Genomic DNA, 24732 nt, shown 5'->3' with positions numbered 1-24732 from the left:
TTGGCCAAAGGGGTGAATAAGCTTAGGCCAAGTCCCACTCCTAGCTCTGCCCCTGCCCCTGCCCCTTCCCCTGCCCCTGCCCCTAGGGCTGTTTTCTTGGTTGCATTCACTCTTAGACTGGGTAAACCCAGCCTGATCTGCCGGCGATATGATTTCGCCCTGCAGCTTAGTCTGGAAACCTGTACATTCATTTCTACAGCTTCTGTCAGACTTTTGTGGGAACCAATCACAGACTGGCTTATCCACCTGGCGCGCTATTGGCGGGTTTAACACGACAGATAGAGAAATGATGAGTTGTTGCCTGTTGACCACGCCTCTTGTGGTCTGATTGGTTAAAGAACTATCTAATTGCGCACACAGTCATTTCAATAATGCTCGTTGATCACGCCTCTTGTGTAGTAGAACATACAGAGCAGACTCCCCAGACAAATGTTCAATCTTAAATCTGGTCTGGGTCTGGTGATATCCAGACAAATTTGCAAAGCTGGTAGGAACTCTGAAGTGACATAAGCCGTGCTTGTTTTTGTGAGGCCGCCGTGGACCTTTATTTTGACAGCACAAAGTGCTCGCATTCTCAGTCTTCATTAGTTTATGATCTGTTTAACAGTCCTGTCTAATATATAATTATATAGAACTGTTATACAAAGAAAGTAGACAGTATATGAAAAAAGCGTTTGCCGTATAGTTGATGTCCAATGTCGCTAACTGAACAGAAACGCACAATCATGTTTCGCTAAGTTGGTCCCCTCAAAGGTGCGTTGGAATTTCTCCTTAGCGTAAAGGGCTATCAGTCACTGTTTTCCATATTCGTAGTTAGTTTTTTGGAGTAAATACATAAGTTATTATCTGTGTGTGTACATGGCTTTGTAAAAATGCCGGGTGCTGGTGTTTCGCGTACAATCGGCCAATCAGCGTACACTACCGTCACTGGTAGGTTCCTAATGTGCTGGGTTAGACGCTTCTATAGGAGCTAGAGCTAAATTACTTCTCCCAAAACGAGTTTCTAGAACTAAAATCATTCCTAGTTCCTGCCACAAAACAAGCCAAAACCTGGATACTTCTACCAATACTTCTAGGAACTACGAAACAGTTGCTCCAGTGCGAAAGCCCCTATAGTTACTGAAATAGATACTATCCTTGTGGGCAGCGCTTCGACATGTCGTGCTTTTGATGAGCCGAGTTCGTGCCCCAGATCGCAGACCTTTCCTGGTTTTTCTTTTCCTTTCCTGTAACACTTTAAGTGCAGTTCTCATTTGTTAACACTGGTTAATGCATTCGCTACCATGAACTAACAAAAAGTCAAATGTTACTGAAATCTCATGAATGTTTTACAGCTGTTTTTACAATAACTATGGAAGCTGTAATTAACAAGGTTTGGGTTTCTTTCATCACCAAAAGTATTTTCTTTTTTTTTTTTGTTAAAAAGATAAGATTAGCATCTTGCTTCAACAAGGGTTTGTTTGAAAATAAATTAATGTTTTAATTTTCCATTTTGGTTGGCAATCAGTCTTACCATCTTATTGTTGTTTGTGCCACTATTAGCATGCAGGCAGAAATGTCAGCGGCAGATTATCATGTTTACTCTGCATATTAACATATTAGCATTTTTTTAATATTAATGCAAGATTAGCATAAACATTAGCATCCATTAACATGCTTTTGCATATTCAAATTTGCTTACTTCGTGTACAAATGTGACGCTAATCGTTTCAGCTTTTGTTCAGTGGTTATTCCACTCGGTTCCTATTCCAGTGGGATTTTTGATTAAGTTGACGCTGAAAAGATTCACGGTTGTTTTTAGCAAACTTCTTTAGCAGGGTGAGATTAGCATCATATGAGAGCGAGTGCTTGTTCGTAGAGCGGGATGTTAACACAACTTAAAGACAGAGGCGTGAGTTGCAGCAGGGAATGAAAGCTGAAAAAAAATCTCATCACATCAGGCGTGCTTGGATCAAATCTCATTCTAGCTTCTTACAGATTTCCTCCATAAATTTTAGTTGCTGTTGTTGTTTGGCTTATCCTTCATCATGCAGCAAATTTTGCTAATTCTCTCCTGCCAGAATTTGCAAATCTTTCTTGACTCTTGTTCTTTGAACAAGTGCAACGTTTTCTCTAAAATCTCATATATATATATAATGTTTTTAGGTCAAAACTTAAACATTAGGTGCTTTTTAATGTATTGAACATTTGTGGCTGTGAATTCTTCTCTTCATTTAAATGGCAGATAATATTATGTAATATAATGAGATATTTTCTAGTTTCTTAACATTTTGTTGAAATTCCAGAATCATCATTCACATGACTAATGAATAATTATGAATTTGTTGTTATGGAGTTACAGTTGTTATTGCAAACATTTGTGTATATATATATATATATACACATACACACACACACACACACACACACACACACACACACACACACACACACATATATATATATATATATATATATATATATATATATATATATATATATATATATATATATATATATATATGTATGAATGTATGTGCTCAGACCGCGCTTCACGAGCAGAAGACGCTACCTGGGGTAGGTCATCACGGTCCAACGCATGCAAAAAAAACACATGCACACTAGAACATATGGGTAGTTGACAGAAAATACTTTTGAGACATGCTAAACTGTTATGCTGTTGTTTTTTCAAGAAACCTGAAAATGTGCTACTGTTTCTACAAAAATATTTTTTTTTAATATAATTGAACTGTTTTCAACATTGATAACACAAACTTTTATTTTAGATGTTGACAGCCTTAGTTATGTTAAATGATTAATGAACTGTACATTTTTAACATATTTAAAATACTATGCTAAAAGCATTCTTTATATATTAGAAAAATCTAATATATATATATATATATATATATATATATATATATATATATATATATATATATATATATATATATATATATATATATATATGTGAGGGAGCATATATCTGTTGGATTATATGATATCTGTCTGCTCATGCCGTTTTTTTCCATACTTTCAAACCCAGCTGTTGTTTGTACATTAAAATGTTCACGCCTGAGTGTACTCAAAACAAGTAATATTCTGAAGAGTGTTCTGAATGCAATTTTTTTACACGTACACTAAAAAAAGATCAGCTATTTTTTTATTGGCCAAAAAATCTCAAACTGTGCATCCTTATTGTCTGTCAACTGAATGAGCAAGCATACACACACAAACACACACACACACACACACACACACACACACACACACACACACACACACACACACACACTGTTAAACGTTGATACCAGCAAGGCCTTGTAGCCAGAAAATTAAAAGAAGCTGCATATTTTCTTCCACAAACACACACACTTGTGTTTGCGCACACACTTCGTCTTTCTCTGGGGAGCGCGAGTGTGTATGGCTGTGGGCATGTGCTCTCAGAACCTCTTCATCTCTCTCTTCTTTCTTTTATGTCTCTGAGTCTGCTACACAAATGTAATAATGTTGTTTTTCTTTCCTGGGTTGGCGAAAACAATATGAACTAGAGAGCCCAGCTCTACTCAAACGGACACCTGCTTGTGTTTCAACCTCTCTGACCTGTCTTTAATTTATCTCTGTCTTTGTTATTTCCTCTCTCAGGCTGTGCCTTCCTCACATACTGTGCAAGAGAATCGGCGCTAAAAGCTCAGACCGCGCTTCACGAGCAGAAGACGCTACCTGGGGTAGGTCATCACGGTCCAACGCATGCAAAAAAACACATGCACACTAGAACATATGGGTAGTTGACAGAAAATACTTTTGAGACATGCTAAACTGTTATGCTGTTGTTTTTTCAAGAAACCTGAAAATGTGCTACTGTTTCTACGGATTTTTTTTTTTTAATATAATTGAACTGTTTTCAACATTGATAATAACCAAATCAGTGTAATGACACTGAAGACTGGTGTAATGATGCTGAACATTCAGCTTTGTCATCACAGGAATAAATCACATTTATTTTAAACATACATTTTACAATCTATTAAAGCATATTTGTAATACTGTTTTTACTGTGTGAATGTGAACTCTTTTGAAGGGTAGTGTATATACAGTATTAAAAAAATATGGCAGTATTGTGTCAACTACCCAAATTTACATGTAATACATTTTAAACACACTGTATGCAGATTTTGCTAGAAGATTAATTTCAGCAGATTTTCTGCTGTACATCTCAAAAAGTTAGCCCACAAAAAGCACCAGTTCTTCCTTTTTGGCTTCGTTTTCAATCCCGTTGACTCGCTTCTCATACTCTCCCTTCCTTTTTCCTCTCCATCTCTCTCTCTTTCTATCTGGAAGAGCCTTGTACCCAAGGGCAAGAACTACACAGCACCACATTAGAGCTGGCCTATTTATAGTGTCTTTTAGTGTCTCTGAGCATGTGTGTGTGTGCGATCGTGCCGTATGAATGTCTTCAGGCACGTGTGTGTGTGTATGTGTGTGTATTACTCTGTCACTCCTCTTTAGGTTCAGTACAAACTTGCTGTCCCACTCTACATTGTTTGGTTGCAGTGTGTGTGTTTTGAAGTTCCTCCGTAAGCTCTTGCTCAGCTCGGTTTGGTGTGTTCTGTTTTAATGACGCCTCCAGGGAGAATGACAGTTGCCGTGGCGAACGGAATGCCTTTGATGCGAGTGATTATGACATCATAGATGTTGAATGCGAGGGGAGTCACTTTGCTGTAGTTCCACTTCCTTTCTCTTAGAGGAAAGAATATTCCGTCTGTAAAAAACGCGCACACAGCCGTACACGTTTCCTTCATCCACCCCACCCCCCATCCCGCCATGAGCGTGTAAGTCATCATGTTAGATGTTGACTGTAATAAGAAAAACCCTTGATCGCCTTATTATGAGCACATCTATTTGCACGAAATGCAAACGCAGCAGCTGCAAATGAATTCAATCGAAGGCTCTGCCTATCACAAATGTTTCATAAGAATAATAATTACCCAGAGGAACATTTTATCGCTCGGTTTGCTCATTCAGAGCTCAGGAGACTTAATAGACTTCTTGGTTGTCTTTGGCTCGGATGTTTCTCCTATAATTTCTTAAGAGATGTAAAAAGGTGTAAATGAGACATGTAGTGTGGATCTAATGTGAATAGTACAGCTGAGATCATTTGGGTTTGGGAGAATTTAATGAGAAATGTGTGAACTCATATTTGAACCAGTCTCAAGTGGACATATAACTTGAAACCATTTCTTATCGTTCAATCTGAGATATTTTATCGATTATATACAGTATAAGAAATTTCTATTTGTTCTCTTTTCTCGCGGGCAAACAGCTGATTTTCAATTATTCTTATGGAATGAACCATCATGGCCAATTGAGCGGCACATTTTTATCGTGAATAAAAAATGCTTAAGTAAACAAAGAAAGAGAGACAGAGAGCGGAAGAAAGGAGGATAAATAAGTCTGAAGTGATGAAAAAAGTCATTGGAAGCTTTTATGTGTTTTATCTGCAGGATAATCTTGAGCCATCCTCCATCTCCTTTCCTTTCTTTCTCTTTGTCCCCCCTCTCGGCCTTTATGCAGTAATCTCTCTCATTTTTCCACTTCACTTGACAGCTTGATGGTTTTTAGGAAAGTGGTTTTTATGTTAGAAAGTTCTGTCAAGTGCAAGAAGGCCTCCCAAGTTCAAGTCTGGAAGAGATAGAAAGAGCTGAAAAGAGCGGGCTGCTCTTGGACCTTCAGTCGCTCCAAATGAATGATGAAAACCCATTTACGCCTGTTAGCTTAAAGCCTGACTCTCTCTGACGGTTTCTTTTGTTTTGGGCGGGATCCACTCTCTGACTAAAGTTGCACAAACATTTATCGAGCATTTCTGCCAAATTTGACATCACAATATTGCAGCTATAAAGTAATGCAGGACAGAATATAGTGTTTATTGGTGTAATTTGGTTTAAGGTATATTACCTACTGGTGTGATATAGAAAATCAGCCGTTTGTACCTTATATTTTTTCTGGGTTATTACATATAGGTATATGATCATATGTCATAGTTTCTAGGCTATATTCTACACTTTTATATTTTGCATATTGTTATTTAAGGGTCTTAAGTTGTATACAACCAATTTCACACTTTTTTCTGACCTTTACAAGGCCTTTATCTTTAAGACTTTTATTTTGTAAATTACTAATAATTGATTCATGAAGTTGCTGATAACTAAATAGCCAGTTATAAGTAAACATGGGTGATCATATGTTAATGTGCTATGATTTTTGGATATTTTGCACACGTTGGAACTGAAGCTTAAAGTGTAACTTCACTGATTTTCAACCCAATTTTTTGTTAATGTGTTGGTAGTATTATGTAAATGAACCGTTTTTAATCATTCTTCAAGTTACCTGGACCGAGAAATTCAGATTTATTTGTCAGCAAAAGTCCTTTTTACAGCTCCAGGGCTTTTGTGAAAACGACATCCACATTTTTGTATCCGCACCCACAGACAGTCAGATCATCAGAGGGTTATTAACAGAACAGTTATTGTAAGTGTAGATATTGCTGAAAATTGTATGGTACTTTGTCTACTCTTTAAACAGCATTATGGTAAAAATAGAGCACTATGGCAAGCTTTCTTGCCTGTATATGACGTATGGTGCTTTGTTAGGCTCGGCATAACCAACAGAATGATTCTTTCGTTTTTTTTCCCCTCTGTTTGCCCTAAACCCTAACACTATTTGTAGTCATGCGTTTTGAATTGTTGACTACAAACATGGAGAAGCACATAGAGAAGCTACGGTGGTTGACACAGGACAAAGATGTCGTCGTCAGAGAGAGAAGATAGTAGCTAGGTCTCTGTAGAGCAGTTTGTCCGTTTAGGCCAGGGCTACTGTAGAAACGTACGGCACAAAATGGCGACTTCACTGTAAGTGGACCTATGGTGTATGTAGATAGAAATGGCTCATTCTAAGGTAATAAAACACAATTCAATTTTGTGAGGTGTTTAATAATCTGCTGAATGCATAGTTATTATGTATATTATATTGCATTGCATTTCTGTCAATAGATCTTCCTAAATATTACACACTGCACCTTTTAAGTTATGGCCCTTTTAAAATGTAATTTATAACTGTTCCTATGGTTTTTGTTGTTATTAAATTGTCCCTTTTTAATGTTTAAATGTTTAATGCAGCACTGGGTAACTTTTGCTCTTGGGGTCCCCCTACAGTTGGGAAAAAATAATGTTCCTCAACTACTGTCGTAAGCTCTGTCATCCTACAACAGGGGATGCCATCGCGCGTACATTTGTTGACATGATAACCCTGATAGCCCTAAACTAGTGATGCGCAGGTCGTCTCATAACCCGCAGACCCCGTATGTCTATTTAATGGTCGCGGGTGCGGGGTGGGTTGTAAAAATATATACAGTGGTGCGGGGCGGGCCAAATAACTTCATAAAAGCGTCCCCGCGGGTTGGTGCAGCACCAACAGTTCCCCTGAACACTGCAGGAGGAGTTCACATGCAGGTGTTCTTCTGGCGGCGCGTGTGAAATGTCTTCATCCCAGGTAACGTTACAGTCAGTGGCATATGTTTCAGCATGTCATATGAATATAATTTCATGGGTTTTATTTTTTTCAAACGCCAAATAATCGCGATGCTCACGTTTACAAGCCAGCGTCATTATAGTAGTCTATTGGTTACCGTTTTACAGAATCTATATGATACTTCAGTTCAATGTTTAAGTTGTAGGTAATCACCGTAAGAAGCAGGACAGCAGCGGTCGGACACGCCTCCTTCAGCTCATGCCAACCAGCAAACGCTGGTCCAATGTTGATCCTCGTCCCGCCTTTAATTTGATCACTTTTTCATTTCCTCTTATTGCTTTCCTCCAACAAAACCTTTTCTTTCTTATTTGTCTGTGCTGCTTTGGACATGACTATATTATCCGACAAACAAAGTTGGGCTCGCACATCTGAATTTAAGGAGGTGTGGGTGTTGGTGGAAGTGACGTATATGCCGTAAAGCAGTCGAATTTTGTAGTTCTTTTTGTTCTCGGGTTACTACCCGAAACCCGAAGTTTAAAAGTATGATTAAAAACGATACAGACCCCATCAAGCTATGGCAGACGTGTCATTCAACCTATTGTAAGTCGATGTATTATCACAAGAGTCTTAAAAAAATATTATGACGGTTGAAAAGTTACCTAGTACCACTTTAAAATGACTCTTTTTCTATCTTAATATATTTAAAAATATAATTGATTCCTGTAATGGTAAAACTTTTGTAACAATGTAAAAAAAAAAAACCATACAACTAAAACGCTTGTGAGTTTTACTCTGTAGTGAATACTAAAAACTATTTTTAAAATGACTTTTTGAAGCTATAATATTGTGTTTCATACGTATAGATTATAGTAAGGGGAGTTTTTTTTAGTAGGGGCTATTGCAGTGACAAGTCAGGCCATGCTCTCATGCACACTGTATTTATTAAAAATCTCTTCCGGCCTCTCTCGTACTACAGTATGATGCCTCAGAAGCACTTTATTGATTTTGGCACTGGGCCTCATCAGCAGGAGGGTGTGTGTACACACCCACGGCCGCTCTCTCACTCACATTTAAATACACACATGCACGAGTACAAACGGAGCAGCTATTACTCACTGGAACACACACAAATGCAAAATGTTCACAAATACGCATTCATGTGGATGAATATTCATGTAAAATATATTTGCAGGAGACACAAGCTGTAATGCTCGTTGTGGCATAGCCACAGATACGCCATGGTTATGCTCAAAATGGAATGCTACTAGCATACTGTACATAGTATATGCTATAATTTTAAAAACCGTGCGCAAAATTGTATGAACAATTCAAACAGCCACATCATTGTCACATTAACATGCCTGTTTAATTCAGCAAAACACCATCAAGTTATCATCTCATAAATAAATCCAGTTATTTAGCATTTTAAATCCCATTTTGTGTCTTAATTTACGACAGTCCGATCAAATAATGAAGTCAGAAGAGCAGATATTTGTAATAAAATCCAGTGTTCAGAACGTTCAATTTAATTTCAAAATGGAAGTAAAGCGCCAGTCCCTCAGGGAAGACTGCCACATATAAACATAATAAAACACAACATAAATGAACAATGTTCATTCGTCAGAATGCTGTCAAGTTGATCGCATTGCATTATGGGATTTCACACCGTGCACTCTGGTTGCACGTTCTGGCAAATGTTGCATCATTCGGATGCTCAGGCATACAGAAAACCTTCACAGTACGCACTGTGAACACGCTGCATGCTATTTTCTTTCAGAAATAGTCAGTATTCCATTCTGAACATACCCAAAGATAAACCTACCTCACCTCCTACGTACACGCACATACAGTATATCGAGACAAAAAAAAATGCACATGCCCACTCAAAGAAAAAGGGTATTTTAAAGCACATTCATACTCTCAAACACATAAATGGACTGTCCATTGACCCCTGATTGCACTGACAGTCTGTGGATAAGGAAGCACAACGTGGATCGATGTATTATTTTGTAACTCATAAAGGTGCACACACACACACAGCTACACCAACTCTGATCTCTGATATGAGCCTGAGCCGTGCCTCCAGGAACAGAGATGGGAATAGAGGAGGGATGGAAGAGAGGATTGAAATGCATGAAGGGAAGAAGGACAGGAGCAGGCGTTGTTGCTCTTTGCTGTGACTTCTGTTCATTTTCTTACTTACTCCCGCTCTCTCTGGCGATTGTGTACGATATGCTACAGACTCAGAAATCCATACCATTGACCAATCGCGCGACCTACTTTCGTGGCAGCTCTTTCAATAAGTCTGCCAGCTGGTCAATATAGACCTGTTCCCCAAGAGAGGCCCGGGAAAAATGGAGTGTGAAGACCTTTGAAATGGGTTGTGTTTTAAACTGATCGAATTACTACTTACCTTGTACACTACAAGTAAAAATATTGGACTTATCATTACTATAATATTACTATTATTATTTTTCATATTTTAGAGTAGTATTAAAATAATGAATATAACAATTACATTTTTTTTAACTAAAATTGAAGTGTGGGAATGATGTCATGGCCTAATGTGTAACAGCCTAATATTTGATCTGAAGTGCATCCTGGAATTATTTTTAAACATTATTGAATTTCATTAATGTGCACTGGACTTTCTCTTCATTATCTACCCCAGCGTATACATATTTAAGTCATAATAAATATTTAATGTTTAGATAAAATATTCAAGATCTATTTTGTGAAGATATTCATATGTAGCCACACAATTTTAACTTATGTTCAAGAGATTGGGGTCATTATTTATTTATTTATTTTTTATTTTGCTAGGATGCATTAAATTGTTCAAAACAAAAGTGATAGTAAAAAGCATTTATTCATATTATAATGTTTATATATCTATATATAATATTCAAATAAATGCTGTTTTTAAAACTTTTCCTAAAAACTTTAGGAAAGAATCCTAAAAAGAAAAAGGTTGCAAGACAATGTTGATAAAATAAGAAATTATCATCACTAAATCAGAATATTAGAATAATTTCTGAAGTATCATCAAAAATCAGCTTTGTCATCACTGGAATAAATGACTGGCTTTTTAAAATATATTTATTAAAAATATATATTTTAAATTATAATAATATTACACAATAGTACTGTATTTCTGATCAAATAAATGAAGTCTTGGTGAACTGAAGTGAAACTGATATTTGCAAAGATAATTTCAAGCATTTAAGCATAAGGGATTTAATATATAATTTATTATATTTTGCCTTGTGGCATTTTTTAAGTCACAATTAAGCGATTTGTATTATTTTTAAGCAATCCTCATTACAGTAATGATGATAAATGTATGCTTAAATTGCATAATATTTATAAATAATGGTGAAGTATTTATCGTACTACCATATATGATAATTTAATTAAATATCAAAACCGTGTTGTGGTATAGGATGTGTAGTGAATAAGAGTTGATGTGTGCAGTAGTCGGGAAAATCATTATGTTCTTCATTTTCTTTATGCAAAATCCACATTTTCATAAGATTCACCTCATCTCTCTCTCACACGCTCTGAATTGACCTCCTTCTTGGAAGAGAACCTTACTCAGAATCACCTGCGTGTTCACAGTCCTTACGTAATCACTCACAGTGATTAAACCTGAGAATCTGTCGCTGAGAGAGACGTTTTGACAGATACTCGTCTGTCGTCGTGAAAAATAGATGCTCTTCTTCTCAACTTGTAGAGCTCGCTGCCTCCACTGTGGGGGCCTGCTGTACTGATTACAACATTATGTAATACGGAAGAGACGCTCTATATCGAGAATTCAGTGTGAAAAATGCTTGTGACAGCACAGTGGCCCAGGAAGGAGGGAAAAAACACACATTTCCTTTGCAGCCGATGTCGTGCTGACTTCGTCTAAACACTGTGCGGATGAGACAATAGGTACTTTGACATATGCACTCATAATAGCCTCGTCGAGCAGACAGCAGTTGCGTGTGGTGATTTGTTGCTGGTTAATATTACTGTGCTGTGGTCGGAGCCATATGCCGGTGGAATAATAAACTTTACAGCGGAGGACATTTGTCCGATGTGATTGGTTTTATTGAAGGACGCATTTTCACAAATCTTATTCGCGCCTCGGTAGTGCAACAGTTTGGTAGCCGAGGCAAGTGGACACAACAACAACAGCGACGCGGGAATAAAAACACAATTGCAGGCCACGACTTGGCTGCCTTTTAATTATTGATGGCCACTTCGGGTCTGCATCGGGCAGTAATTGCATTACAGGTCACTTCTCAATAGCAATCTGTGAAAGTTGTGGTGATGTGTGCTGGGAGACGATCGATAGGTGCTGTCCAGGGTGCTGGATTCAGACACACACACACACACACACACTCTCTCTCTCTCTTCTCTCTCTCTCTCTCTCTCTCTCTCTCTCTCTCTCTCTCTCTCTCTCTCTCTCTCTCTCTCTCTCTCTCTCTCTCTCTCTCTGTCTCTCTCTCTCATTCTACTTTCAGCTGTCTGTTTCTCACCTGTTTTCTCCACGTTCAGGTTCCCTCTGTGCTGGCCTTTATGCTTGAAGCTGTTAGTCAATTGGAAATCTTTCATCTCTTTTCAAGATTCAAAGAATTTTCTGAATTTTACACTGCTGTATGTGGGCAGCGCATATCATACAGCCCTTAAACTTAAAAGGTGTTTATTTGAGCAAAAAGCAAGCAGTTTTAAAAAAAACACAGGACTAGTTTTTCCTGAGGAGATTAATTGATTATTTTGTGTATATATATATATATATATATATATATATATATATATATATAATACACCAGACACGCACATATACACCAATCAGGCATAACATTATGAACACTGAAAGGTGATGTGAATAACACTGATTATCTCTTCATCACGTCATATGTGTTAGAATCAGGAAAAATGGGCAAGCGTAAGGATTTGAGAGAGATTGACAAGGTGAATTGTGTTGGGTAGACGACTGGGTCAGAGCATCTCCGAAACTGCAGCTTTTGTCGGTTTCCGGTCTGCAGTGGTCAGTATCTAGGAAAAGTGGTCCTAGGAAGGAACAGTGCTGAACCGGTGACAGGGTTATGGGCGGCCAAGGCTCATTGATGCACGTGGAGAGAGAAGGTTGACCCATGTGGTCCGATCAAACAGACAAGCTACTAAAAGGATCTTCAAGTCCATGCCTCGACGGGTCAGGGCTGTTTTGGCAGCAAAATAGGAACCAACACAATAATAGGAAGGTGGTTATAATGTTATGCCTGATTGATGTGTGTATGTGTATGTATGTATGTATGTATTTATATAATGATATATAATCAATTCAGGCATAAATAATAAAAAAGATATACATTATATATTATATATATATAAAAATTCTGGTATAGCACAGCCTGTGAAAATTGAGTAAATCTTATTTCATCCGAGTAGCAATGTCTTTGATTGCGATATATTATTTTTGCACAGCAAAAAAAATGTTTTTATTAAAACCAACAAAGCATTTCTAATGTAAAAAGGAAAATATCATTGATAGTGTTTATTAGATCAATCGGTTGTTGTATTCCTCAATATGTGTTTGTATTATGGAGTTTCTCCAGTGAATAAAGGAACTGTTAAGGGTTAACACAGGCATAGTCAGCATGAGCATGCCAAACTACACTCATTTCCTTTCTCCTCTCACCTGCGGTTGCTTCCTTGTCTCAGCACAGTACTTTCTCATCGCCTCCGTCCACACTAAATTTCTTTTGCTGTCTGTCACACATTTGCTGTGTCATCCCGTCTCTCTTCTTCCGGTTCTCCTGCTGTACTTTGTTCTATCTCTGTCCCCCTCTCCCTTTCTCTCTTTCAGGGCGGAGAGTTGAGGAGACAGTAGATTTTGCATGCTCTAAATACACTCGCTGCGTGTGGGTCTCAGTGTGTGTTTTGCTATGGTGTCATCCAGGGATGGGCGGCAGGAGGAAGCGGTGTTTGTTAAATCATGATTCCGTGGCCACAGAAGGGGAGGGGTGAAGGGATAGAGGCTTGGAGAGATCAGGCCGGAGTGTGTCCAGGCAGCTTGGCAGACATCTAAGCCTCCTGCTCTATTTGTTCTTCCCTCCATCCGTGTCTTTTTTCCCCTCCAACCATTTCTCTGTCTCCTGGCTCTTGGCTTATTCTGTTTCTTCTTATTGTCCTCTTTTTCTGTGTGGGGTGTCTCTTACTTATTCATTTCAGAGGCAGTACTTTGTACTGCTCGATGCTTCATCTCCCATGCGTTGTTGTGCCATGTTCTTCCCCAGCACTGCTTTATGTTGCGCCGTGTTGTTCTATGTTGTGATTTTTTTTTTTTTTTACTCTTGTTCATCCTATTCCTGATTTGCTTTATTGTGCCTAAATAGACAGCTGCCTTTTAAGGGAGAATCCTGTCAGATAACGAATAGCATAACGTGTGTGTGGGGGGTGGGGGGGCATGTTTTTGTGACATATGAGGACACAAATGTATATAATGACATGGGTATGACAAAGGGATTACAAGGAAAGGGTGAAATATGAGGACATTGGCCATGTCCTCACTTTTCAAAAGGCTTATAAATCATACAGGATGAGGTTTTTTTGAGAAAGTAAAAATGCAGAATGTTTCCTGTGATGGGTAGGTTTAGGGGCAGGGGCAATGTAAGGGGATAGAAAATACGGTTTGTAGAGTATAAAAACCATTACGCCTATGGAATGTCCCCATATGTCACAAAACCAAAGTGTGTGTGTGTGGTGTGTGCGGTGTGTGTGTGGTGTGTGTGTTCTATCCCGGTGGGGACTTTAACCTAAATGCACACAGACTCATGGGGACTTGTCCCCATGTGGGCCTAAAAAGAGGTCCCCATGAGGAAACAAGCTTCTAAATCATACAGAATGAGTTTTTTTTTTTTTTTTTTTTTTTAATGTAATAAATGCAGAACGTTTTGTGATGGGGCTAGAGTTAGTGTAAGGGGATAGGATATACAGTTTGTACAGTATAAAACCATTATGTCTATGGAGATTTCCCCACAACGATAGTAAACCACACTTGTGTGTGTGTGTGGGTGTGTATGAGAGATGTTTTGCGCTGTTTAATAATGAAACATTTTATTTACCCTAAGATTTTATTCATTTATTTTAGTAAAAAAAAGTGATCAAAAGTGACAGTGGATTTATAATGATACAAATTATTTTATTATAAATGAATGGTGTTCTTTTGAACTTTCTAATTATTAAAGAATACTGAAAATGTGTGACAATTTCCACAAAAATATTAAGCAGCACAACTGTTTTAATCATTGATGATAATAAGAAATGTGTCTTATATAGTTCAACAGTTATTTTAAATTGTAATATTTCACAATGTTACAGTTTTTACTATGGATGGATGGATGGATGGATGGATGGAGCGATCAATGGATCGATAGAGACATTCCTCTGGACTCATTCACCATCTTGACGAATATTTTTACTGAGCATGTAGAAATGCATTCTGGGATTGACTTCAGAAGATTCATAAATTTGCCCAGAACTAAAGCTACACTGTGTAACTTTTTTAGTTTATTCTTAGCTAAAAACACTTAGTTCTTTCAAAAATATATGTGCTCATTAATGTATATTTACTTCTTTCAAGTAATAAAGTATTCTCGTAAGTTTATAATATGCCATTGAAAATACATACGGGTGAGGGGTTCGAATGCCGGTCGCCATGTTGCCCCTCCATCTTGAAAGTACATTAGCCAAAGAGGGGCATACCCGTAAATTCAATCTTCGCCTTTCGCGTTATAAACATTTGATGGCACCGTGTCAAAAGTGAAGAGGGGGATTGCCGTGTTAATCTTGGACTAAATCGGCCACCGTAGGAGTTAAAACGAAATCAGAATTGAGAGGAACAGAAACTATTATTCACTGGATGGTCATATACCTTTTCACCGCTAGATGGGGGAAAAAATCACACAGCTTGTGTAGCTTTAAGCATTTTAGAAGGCCTTTATTGGAACAGCTTACATGTTGGAAGTGTGCCTATGATGCTTTAAAATGATGTGTTGGTAGGCAGTTGAGTATGTTTTGGAACAGCTCTGATTTCTTACGCCGAGCTCAGTTGTAATGTGTTTTGTGCTGTTTGGTAATGATCTGTATGAAACACACTGCGCAGTTCTGCATTATGCTCTTTGATTTTGTCTGAGGTACAAAATCCGAGTTTTAAACATGTTTAAACGTCAGTCCATCGTTTTCCAGTAGTCCATCCTCTGACCTCAAACTTGTAACTCGTTCAGCTCTGGCCTGTTTGCGATCGTGTGCTCTTGATGCTGTGTGTTCAAACTGCCAGACTGTGCTCAATGAGGCTTCTCCTTTGCTCTGACTTCCTGCCGCGGGCGTCCTCTTGGTTAGCCAGTCTGCAGCGTGTATGTGTGTGTACGCGTTTGTGAGCGGAATCTAAACGTGATGTTTTGTTGTTTTTTGATTGCGTGTATGTATTTGGCAATGTGTTTTATTGATAACTTCTATATCACATCACGTTCATTTAATAACACGCAGAGACCTTATCCGGGAGTATTCAGCTTCAGTGAAGTTCACAGCAAACTGGGTCTCCTCTCCTGCACACTCTTTCACTCTTCACCTTTCCACATGGCAGCACAATGTCTCTCTCACTCAGTCTCTCTCGCTTTTTCTCTCGTCTCGTCACTTACAACCCTTTGCTTACACCCCTCCTCTTATCTGAAAGTAATTTAACAGCTCTGGACGTCTGATTTGTCAACTTCTGTTAACTGTTTCAAGCTCTCTCTTTTTACTTCCATACTTTGTGGACACTCGTTCCGATTTGTGAAGTCCAGCCCTCAGTGATGACACCTGGGATTTCTCAGGTCCATTATTAGTCAGATCAGCAGCCGAGAGGTGTGCTAGTTTGGTGTTGACTAATTTGCAGTATAAGCATTTGTGCAAAACACATCGAGGAGCTACCTCTCTGCCTTCAAGTCCTCCTGGGAGGTTGAGTAGTTATGCTTATGCCATGATGTGCAATCAGGAGATTTTGATCTGAATAAAGTGGTTTGTGTTGGGCAATTTTAAATTGCATTCTTTTCACATCCTGACAAAGACAGAATGCTTTCAGCACATAATGAAAAATCCACTTTAGGTGTGTAGCTGATACATTGTGTGCATTCTTGCAAAATGGAACAAGTAAATATTAAAGCTATAAGCTGACAAGCAAATCAAACTAATATATTTATATATTATACATTTATTTATAAAAACTTAAAAATTACACGTGTGCGTGCGTGCGTGCGTGCGTGAAACATATATACCACAAATTATGTTGATTATATACACTTCCATTTAAAAGGTTGGAATCGGTAAGATATTACCTTAAGATATAGTAATATTGTGAAATGTTATTACAATTCAAAATAATTTTCTATTTTAATATATTTTAAAATGTAATTTATTCCTGTGATAAAGCTGAATTTCCAGCATTATTACTCCAGTCTTTAGTGTCATTTTTAATATCTAATATTAATATGCAGATTTTCTGGCCAAGAAACATTTCTGATTAATATCAATGTTGAAAAGAGTTGGCCATGTCCTCACTTTTCAAAATGCTTATAAATCATACAGGATGAGGGGTTTTTTTTGTTTTTTTGTAGACAGTAAAAATGCAGAATGTTTCCTGTGATGGGTAGATTTAGGGTCAGGGGCAGTGTAGGGGATAGAAAATACGGTTTGTACAGTATAAAAACCATTACGCCTATGGAATGTCCCAACATTTCACAAAAACAAACGTGTGTGTTTGTGTGCAAATTACAATATTTATATGTATAGATGAATATATACTGTATGTTTGAGGAAATTCTATAAAGAGAAAAAAAATGTACACCTTAAAAAAAAATTCTATCGATTACTGGCTTGTGAAAATATGCATATTTTTACATTTTAAGATGCCATGACAAGTTGCAATTCGTGAAAATACATCCCGTCCAAAATGTCTTGCATCTCAGAGAACCTTCCGCGAGGTTATCAATCAATCACACAGTTGCCATAACCTTCCCGAACGTCCCCTCTACCCAAATCTGATAAAGTGGCTCCATGGTCACATGACCCAAAGTGTCTTTCTCCATCCATGCTAACCTTACCCGCATGGCCCATTCACACTATACCATGTGTCAGTCCTGTAGTTTTATTACCCTCTCTGCAGAGTGAGCTATGAGCGGATTATGCTGTCTTACCCTTCTGAGCTGGGTTCTCTGATTAGACCTGTCCTCCTGTCAGACCCTTGGAACCTGGTTAAGTCCCCTCAGCGCCGAAGGATCATCGGCAGCCTTTCACTGCATCAGCACGGCGGCTCAAGGTCACGGCTCTCCGAACCTCAAGCCTTGACCTATTGGCTCTGTGATATGACACATCCCCTGCCGACGCCGCACGGCTAAACACTATTGGCTCCAGCGGAGAAGATAGAGAGAGCCACACTCTCACGAGCTCTTGCTCTCAAACTCAACGACACTACCAAAACTCTGGTGTGCCTTGGCACCTGCAGCAGAGTACTTTATGAATCAATGTCACTCCCAGTGAGAAGAAAATGACTACGTTGCAAAGGAGAAGAGGGCTTGAGTGGAGGCGGAGAGAAAATTACTTTGATGGATTGGCCCCTCATGGGACAACCTTGTAATGTTTTTGGACAGGAACCCAACTCCGAAAGGCTCTCTTTTTCTGCGCTCGTACAATCGCGCCGCAAAGTTTAACCGCGGCAGCTACAGTTGCCGGCTTATGACACGGAACAGAGAGCGTAATTAAGAAGGGTGATTAAAAAGGGAGGCCTAGTCCTACCCCACACTGAGGCTTTTGGGTCCTCTAATTGCCTGGTGCCAAATAAATGACGGTCGGAGATGTATGAGATGCCGGCCCGCGGCGGAGTCCTGGCACGCCGGCCTCGGCGCAGAATGATGATGCGTACGACAGCACCAACAGTGATGGCGCAGAGCGATGAGTCACAGAGAAGCATAACCGCACAGGGGCTCTGACACACAGATGGTGCAACCTGTACATCATTACAGGCCTAGATACTGCGTGGAAAATGTTAAGGACAGCTGCTAAATTAGACTGACTAATGAATACAGAGTGGCTGCAGAAGGGGAGGGAGGGTTTAAAATGAAATTTTGAAAAATGTATGTTAAGGGAGAGTTGGGCTTCTTGTCACACGGGGATGTTGTAACAAGGTTTTGAGCCGAACGTCCGTTGGCTTTATATGACGTTTTAATTTGCATAATTCATGCAATTTATTATTTATAATATTTGCTTGTCTGAACAGTGGTTTGCTATTTATTTGATTTTGTCTGGATTATTTCATAATTGTTTTACTGCTAGATTGTTCTAAAAAGCCTATAATAAGCTGATTAATGGCAAGCCCTGTTGTGACAACTTACCCCATACCCTATTTTGCGGTGTATTGTCATAGAAGGTGACAACAGGTGTTGAATAAACTACCTACGAGTGATGCACCGAAATGGAAATTCTGGGCCGAAACGGAAAATTATGTTGTTGTTTTTTCAGTAAAGTGTGACAGTACAGAAAAAACCAATAGAGAAAGTAATTTGTCAAGAATATGTGGGAGCGTTGTCTATGTTTTGCACACAAGTAATGGACAAAATCATTTGGAGGTCAGATTGAATATGTGCACAACTGAAAATGCACACACACACACACACACACACACACACACACACACACATCTACAAATGCATTCTCTGCAGAGTGATAAGCAGAGACGCAGATAAAACTGTGAAGGCTTGTTTGCATACTGCCTCCATCACAAGCATGTTGGTTTAAAACACACACACACACACACACACACACACACACACACAGAGTGGTGTGTTCCCCGGTCACAGCAGGCGAGCATGTTCTGCTGACACATTGAACTCATAACAATGACTGAAACGGGATGAGCGGGTAACCACAGAGACACAGACGGTGGGGGGAATTTTCTAAGCAGTTGTGCCACTTTTCTGACATGAATTGCAATACAAAAACCCAGAAGAGGTTCGCAAAGCGCACAGTCCACAGTCCTGTTTAACCTGTTTACCGTGAGCATTTCAATTCTCATTGTCATTCTTTTCAGTATACATACACCTCCTTGTATGTGATGGATGGATGGATGGATGGATGGATGGATGGATGGATGGATGGATGGATGGATGGATGGATGGATGGATGGATGGATGGGCAGACGGACAAGCAGACACATCTTTTAATGATGGATGGATGGATGGATGGACTAACAGACAGACAAGTAGACACATGTAAATTATGGATGGATGGATGGATGATTGATGGATGATGGATTAACGGACAGAGAAGTAGACACATCTCATTTTATAATTTTATGTAAATGACGGATGGATGGATGGATGGATGGATGGATGGATGTATGGATGGATGGATGTATGGATGGATGGATGGATGGATGGATGGATGGATGGATGGATGGATGGATGGTTGGATGGATGGGCACACGGACAAGCAGACACATCTCCTTTTATGTAAAGGATGGATGGATGGATGGATGGATGGACTAACAGACAGACAAGTAGACACATGTAATTTATGGATGGATGGATGGTTGGTTGGATGGACTAACAGACAGACAAGTAGACACGTAATTTATGGATGGATGGATGGATAGATGATGGATTAACAGACAGAGACGTAGACATCTCATTTTATTTAAATGATTAAATGATGGATGGATGGATGGATGGACAAGCCGACACATCTCCTTTTATGTAAATAATGGATGGATGGATGGATGGATAGATGGATGAACTAACAGACAGATAAGTCGAAACATATTTTATGGGATGGATGGATGGATGGAAGGATGGATGGATTGATGGATGGACAGACAGACAAGTAGACACATCTTTTATGTAAATGATGGATGGATGGATGGATGGATGGATGGATGGACTAACGGACAGACAAGTAGACACATCTCTTTTTATGTAAATGATAGACAGATAGACACATTTCCTTTTTTTATGTAAATGCTATCAACAGACTCGATTTTTTTATTTTTTTTATTTTTTTTTGTGAATTTCCGTGTGTGCGTGCGTGCGTACGCAGTCCACAGTAATGACATAGACAGGAATTGTTTCTCTCCAGTATTTCCCAAGTTCTTTTGCTGAGTTCCCCGTTTTATTTTCCCGCTCTCTTCATCTCGTTACATCAGGACTTTAGGGCTCTTTCATTAAAGTTTAAATCTACAACTCTCTATGAAGCCAGTTTTGATGAATTAAACAAGCTCTGCTATTCCGCACACACACACGCTCTCGTCCCAGCCTCTCTTTCATTCTCCCTCTCTTTTGTTGTCTTTCTTTCGCTCTGTCTCTCTCTCCCATAATCCCTTGCATGTCTCCCCACTCGCCTCGGTCTCATTTCCTTGTCTTTCTCTCTTCTTTTCTCAGTTGTTAATTCATCTGTTTGCACTGTCTCATATGGAGGACCCAGACCGTGGAGAGTTTCGGCTCACATATGAAACAGCAGGCGTGCTGTTGGGAGCCGTACAGGGGCCCAGATGTTTATAGGAGGGTAGTCGACTCTATGAAGACACTCTTTTTCTTTGATTAAACTTTGGAATGACTCCTATTCCCTCCTCTTTTAGAAATCCGCCTCAATCGCAGCTTACACACAATCTGGAACAGCACACCAGGTGCTGGGAAAATGTTGTTGTGTATGTAAGGTGTGAGAGACAGGCGGGGGCCCACATCTGTTCATATTAACGGTCAGAAATAGACCGGATGCATTGTGTGCGTGATTATAAGCTTATTGCTGGTGTTTGGGAGTGTGTGCACACCTGTGTGTGTGTGTGTGCGCACATCCCTAAGACATCTTTTGCTGAAGTTTTGCTTGGATTATGAGCATTTTAATGAAGTCTCGTTGGTGGAGGGGCTTACAGATTCGAACTTTTTTGGATTTAGGTTCAAGTTAAGATCGATCCATGCACTACTTTTGAATAAGATATGTATTGTTCACGTTAAAATTATAATTGTGTCATCATTTACTTTGTGACATCATGTCATTTCGTTGCAACACCTTTCTGTCCTCTCAATACAAAAGATGTTTTGCAGAATTTCCAAATAATTTGTGCATTATATTCCAATTTCTCTGATTTTATATTCATACCATATAAATTATTAATATATCACTATACATTATAATATATAAATATATAAATACATATATTAAATAGATATTTTAAGGTTCAGTTATTAACTATTAACTAGTTGCTTATTATTATGCATATTTCTAGGATATTGGCTGTTTATTAGTAATTATAAAGCACATATTAATGCCTAATTCTTCGTGACTATATTCTACATCTCTTAATCTTACCCAATATCTAAAGTTAAATGCTACAAAAACTACCTTACTAACTATTAATAAGCAGTAAATTGGGAGTTAGAGGCAAAAGTCGTAGTTAACAGTGAATATGTGTTTCAAGTGTTACCGAAATTATATATTCTGTAGTTGTCCCCTTACTCTTATTATAACTCTTACTTATTTTTGACGCACATTTAAATGTTTATAAATGATAATTGAGCACAAGATTTTCAGTATATACAGACTTAAATTGGATTATTTTCTACCATTTCTGAATCTCTTCAATTCAACCAGTCTTTCCTTTTGTATTTACAAAATCAGAAAGAAAAACAACTCACAAAAATATTCTTTAAAAAAATATATCATAAACAAAGATTGATTTGTTAATTTGTGGGTGAACTATTCCTCTGGTTATTTCAGCAAGAATCTCCTTGGAGTAAGTATACTAAATAATGTCTTGAAACAGTCAAAGCCTGTCAAATCTGCTATCAAGAACAAAATCTGAATAGCCAACCATACGCGCATGTCCGCCCTTCTCCCAGGTCCTGTGGAGGTCAGGGGCTGATTAAAGCAAAAAGCCAGTTTTTTCCTGCTGACAGAAGCATATTTCTTCATTTCTTTCATTTTAGGAGAGCCATTTGCATTGTGTCCCAGCATGTTTTTTTTTATTTTTTATGAAATGGTAATGGAGTTATTACACATCAAGGATATTTGAAGACGGGAGGGCCTTTGTTGTGACAGATCTTACACCTGCACACACATCACAATGCGCTTCCGCGTGCGATTATCCCCTCATCATCTGTGTGAATGTGTGCAATGTACAGTTTGACTTGCTTTCTTCTGCAGAAGTTTTTTACAGGTCACTTTTTCCATGCAAGTACAATGAAAAATTTAAGTTTTCATGCCAAACTTCAAAATGATAAGTGGATCTTGCAGTGAATATGGTGATCCATTTCACAAAACCAGTCTGAATGTTTTATTTATTCATCAGATTAAACTCAAACACTTTTTTTCTCTTTCATGCAATGCAAGAACTAGCAGAATGTCCGAATGGACCAAATAGGACAAGCAGTTGAATATCAGTGGGTAGCAGCTTAAATATGAGTCTTTTTCTTACACAAAGCTATTGTATAACTTCGTAAGATGTGAAATATCATGCATATATACCAATCAGGCATAACATTATGAACTAATATTGTGTTGGTCCCCCTTTTGCTGCCAAAACATCCCTGACCTGTCGAGGCATGGACTCCACTAGACCCCTGAAGGTGTGCTGTGGTATCTGGCAGCAAGATGTTAGCATCAGATCCTTTAAGTCCTGTAAGTGGCAAGGTGTGGCCGCCATGGATCGGACTTGTTTGTTCAGCACAGATGCTCAATTGGATTGAGATCTGGGTAATTTGAAGGCCAAGTCAACAACTTAAAATCATTGTTGTGCTCCTCAAACCATTCCTGAATAATTTTTGCTTTGTGGCAGGGCGCATTATCCTGCTGAAAGAGGCCACAGCCACCAGGGAATACTGTTTCCAGGAAAGGGTGTACATGGTCTGCAACAATGCTTAAATAGGTGGTACGTATCAAAGTAATATCTACATGGATTGCAGGACCCAAGGTTTCCCCGCAGAACATTGCCCAAAGCATCACACTGCCTCTGCCAGCTTGCCTTCTTCCCATAGTGCATCCTGGTGCCATGTGTTCCCCAGATAAGTGACGCACATGCATCTGGCCATCCATGTGATGTAAAAGAAAATGTGATTCATCAGACCAGGCCACCTTCTTCCATTGCTCCTTGGTCTAGTTCTGATGCTCTCGTGCACACTTTCAGCATGGGCACAGTAACTGGTCTGTGGCTATGCAGCCCCATATGCAACCAAGTGTGATGCACTATGTATTCTGGCACCTTTCTATCAAAACCAGCATTAACTTCTCTAACAATTTGAGCTACAGCAGCTTGTCTGTTTGCCTTTGCTCCCTATGTCCATCAATGAGCCTTGGCCGCCCATGGCCCTGTCGCCATTCACCACTGTTCCTTCCTTGGACCACTTTTGATAGATACTGACCACTGCAGACCGGGAACACCCCACAAGAGCTGCAGTTTTGGAGATGCTCTGACCCCGTCATCTCGTCTAGCCATCACAGTTCAGCCCTTGTCAAGCGCGCTCAAATCCTTAAGCTTGCCCATTTTTCCTGCTTCTAACACATCAACTTTGAGAACAAAATGTTCACTTGCTGAATAGATTAGATACCCCATGCATGGAAAATTGTGTTCCACAGAAAAAAGAAAACAGTCTGGAATGACAAAAGGGTTATTAAATGAAGACCAATTTTATTTTTGTTTTGAATTAGGATGGGATATTTACTTTGCAGTCTTATTTCCCCATTAAACCAATGAAGGCAAATTCAGGTTGTTGTAAATTCATTCACATTCATCTATGGAATATTAAAAAAATAGATGCTTGTTTTTATTTGTCCTACAGCAGCAGTCTTGGCAACCTTGTGTTTTAGAATAAGCTGAGTAATGAATTATAAACATCAAACTATCGAGTGTCCTATAAAGCCCTTGATTGGAATTTATGATCTCAAGTAAACTTTCCATGAGGTCGGAGTAAGGACAGTTCGGATATTTGATTTTTTTCTAATTATGTCTAAGTGCATTTCACTCTAATGGATGCAACTAGTGCTGACTGAATGCTGTGGGCTTTTTATGTTTCATATCGTATTTGTGCCGTTTGTTCATAGATGTTAAAGCCCTAAAACGCACTGAAGGGAGGTGGGTACATAGAAACCCTATATTTTTCTCCTCAGTGCAGTGTTATTTTTCTCTTCGTTGCATTCTGGCTCTGTTTAACCAATGCT

General features: G+C 38.8%; 1 protein-coding gene across 9 annotated transcripts in view; it reads left to right on the top strand.

The window, feature by feature from the left end:
- celf4 (CUGBP, Elav-like family member 4) overlaps positions 1-24732 on the top strand; it is a 108792-nt gene that overhangs the window by 30990 nt on the left and 53070 nt on the right. For all 9 annotated transcript variants that reach the window (XM_067424207.1, XM_067424205.1, XM_067424201.1 and 6 more), the window contains exon 2: positions 3625-3707. In XM_067424207.1, the coding sequence (XP_067280308.1) occupies positions 3625-3707 (83 nt within the window). The remainder of the gene's footprint in view (positions 1-3624; positions 3708-24732) is intronic.

Source organism: Pseudorasbora parva, chromosome 18 (genome assembly GCF_024679245.1).
Source record: "Pseudorasbora parva isolate DD20220531a chromosome 18, ASM2467924v1, whole genome shotgun sequence".
NCBI lineage: Eukaryota > Metazoa > Chordata > Actinopteri > Cypriniformes > Gobionidae > Pseudorasbora > Pseudorasbora parva.
This window is presented reverse-complemented; position numbering and strand designations above follow the sequence as displayed.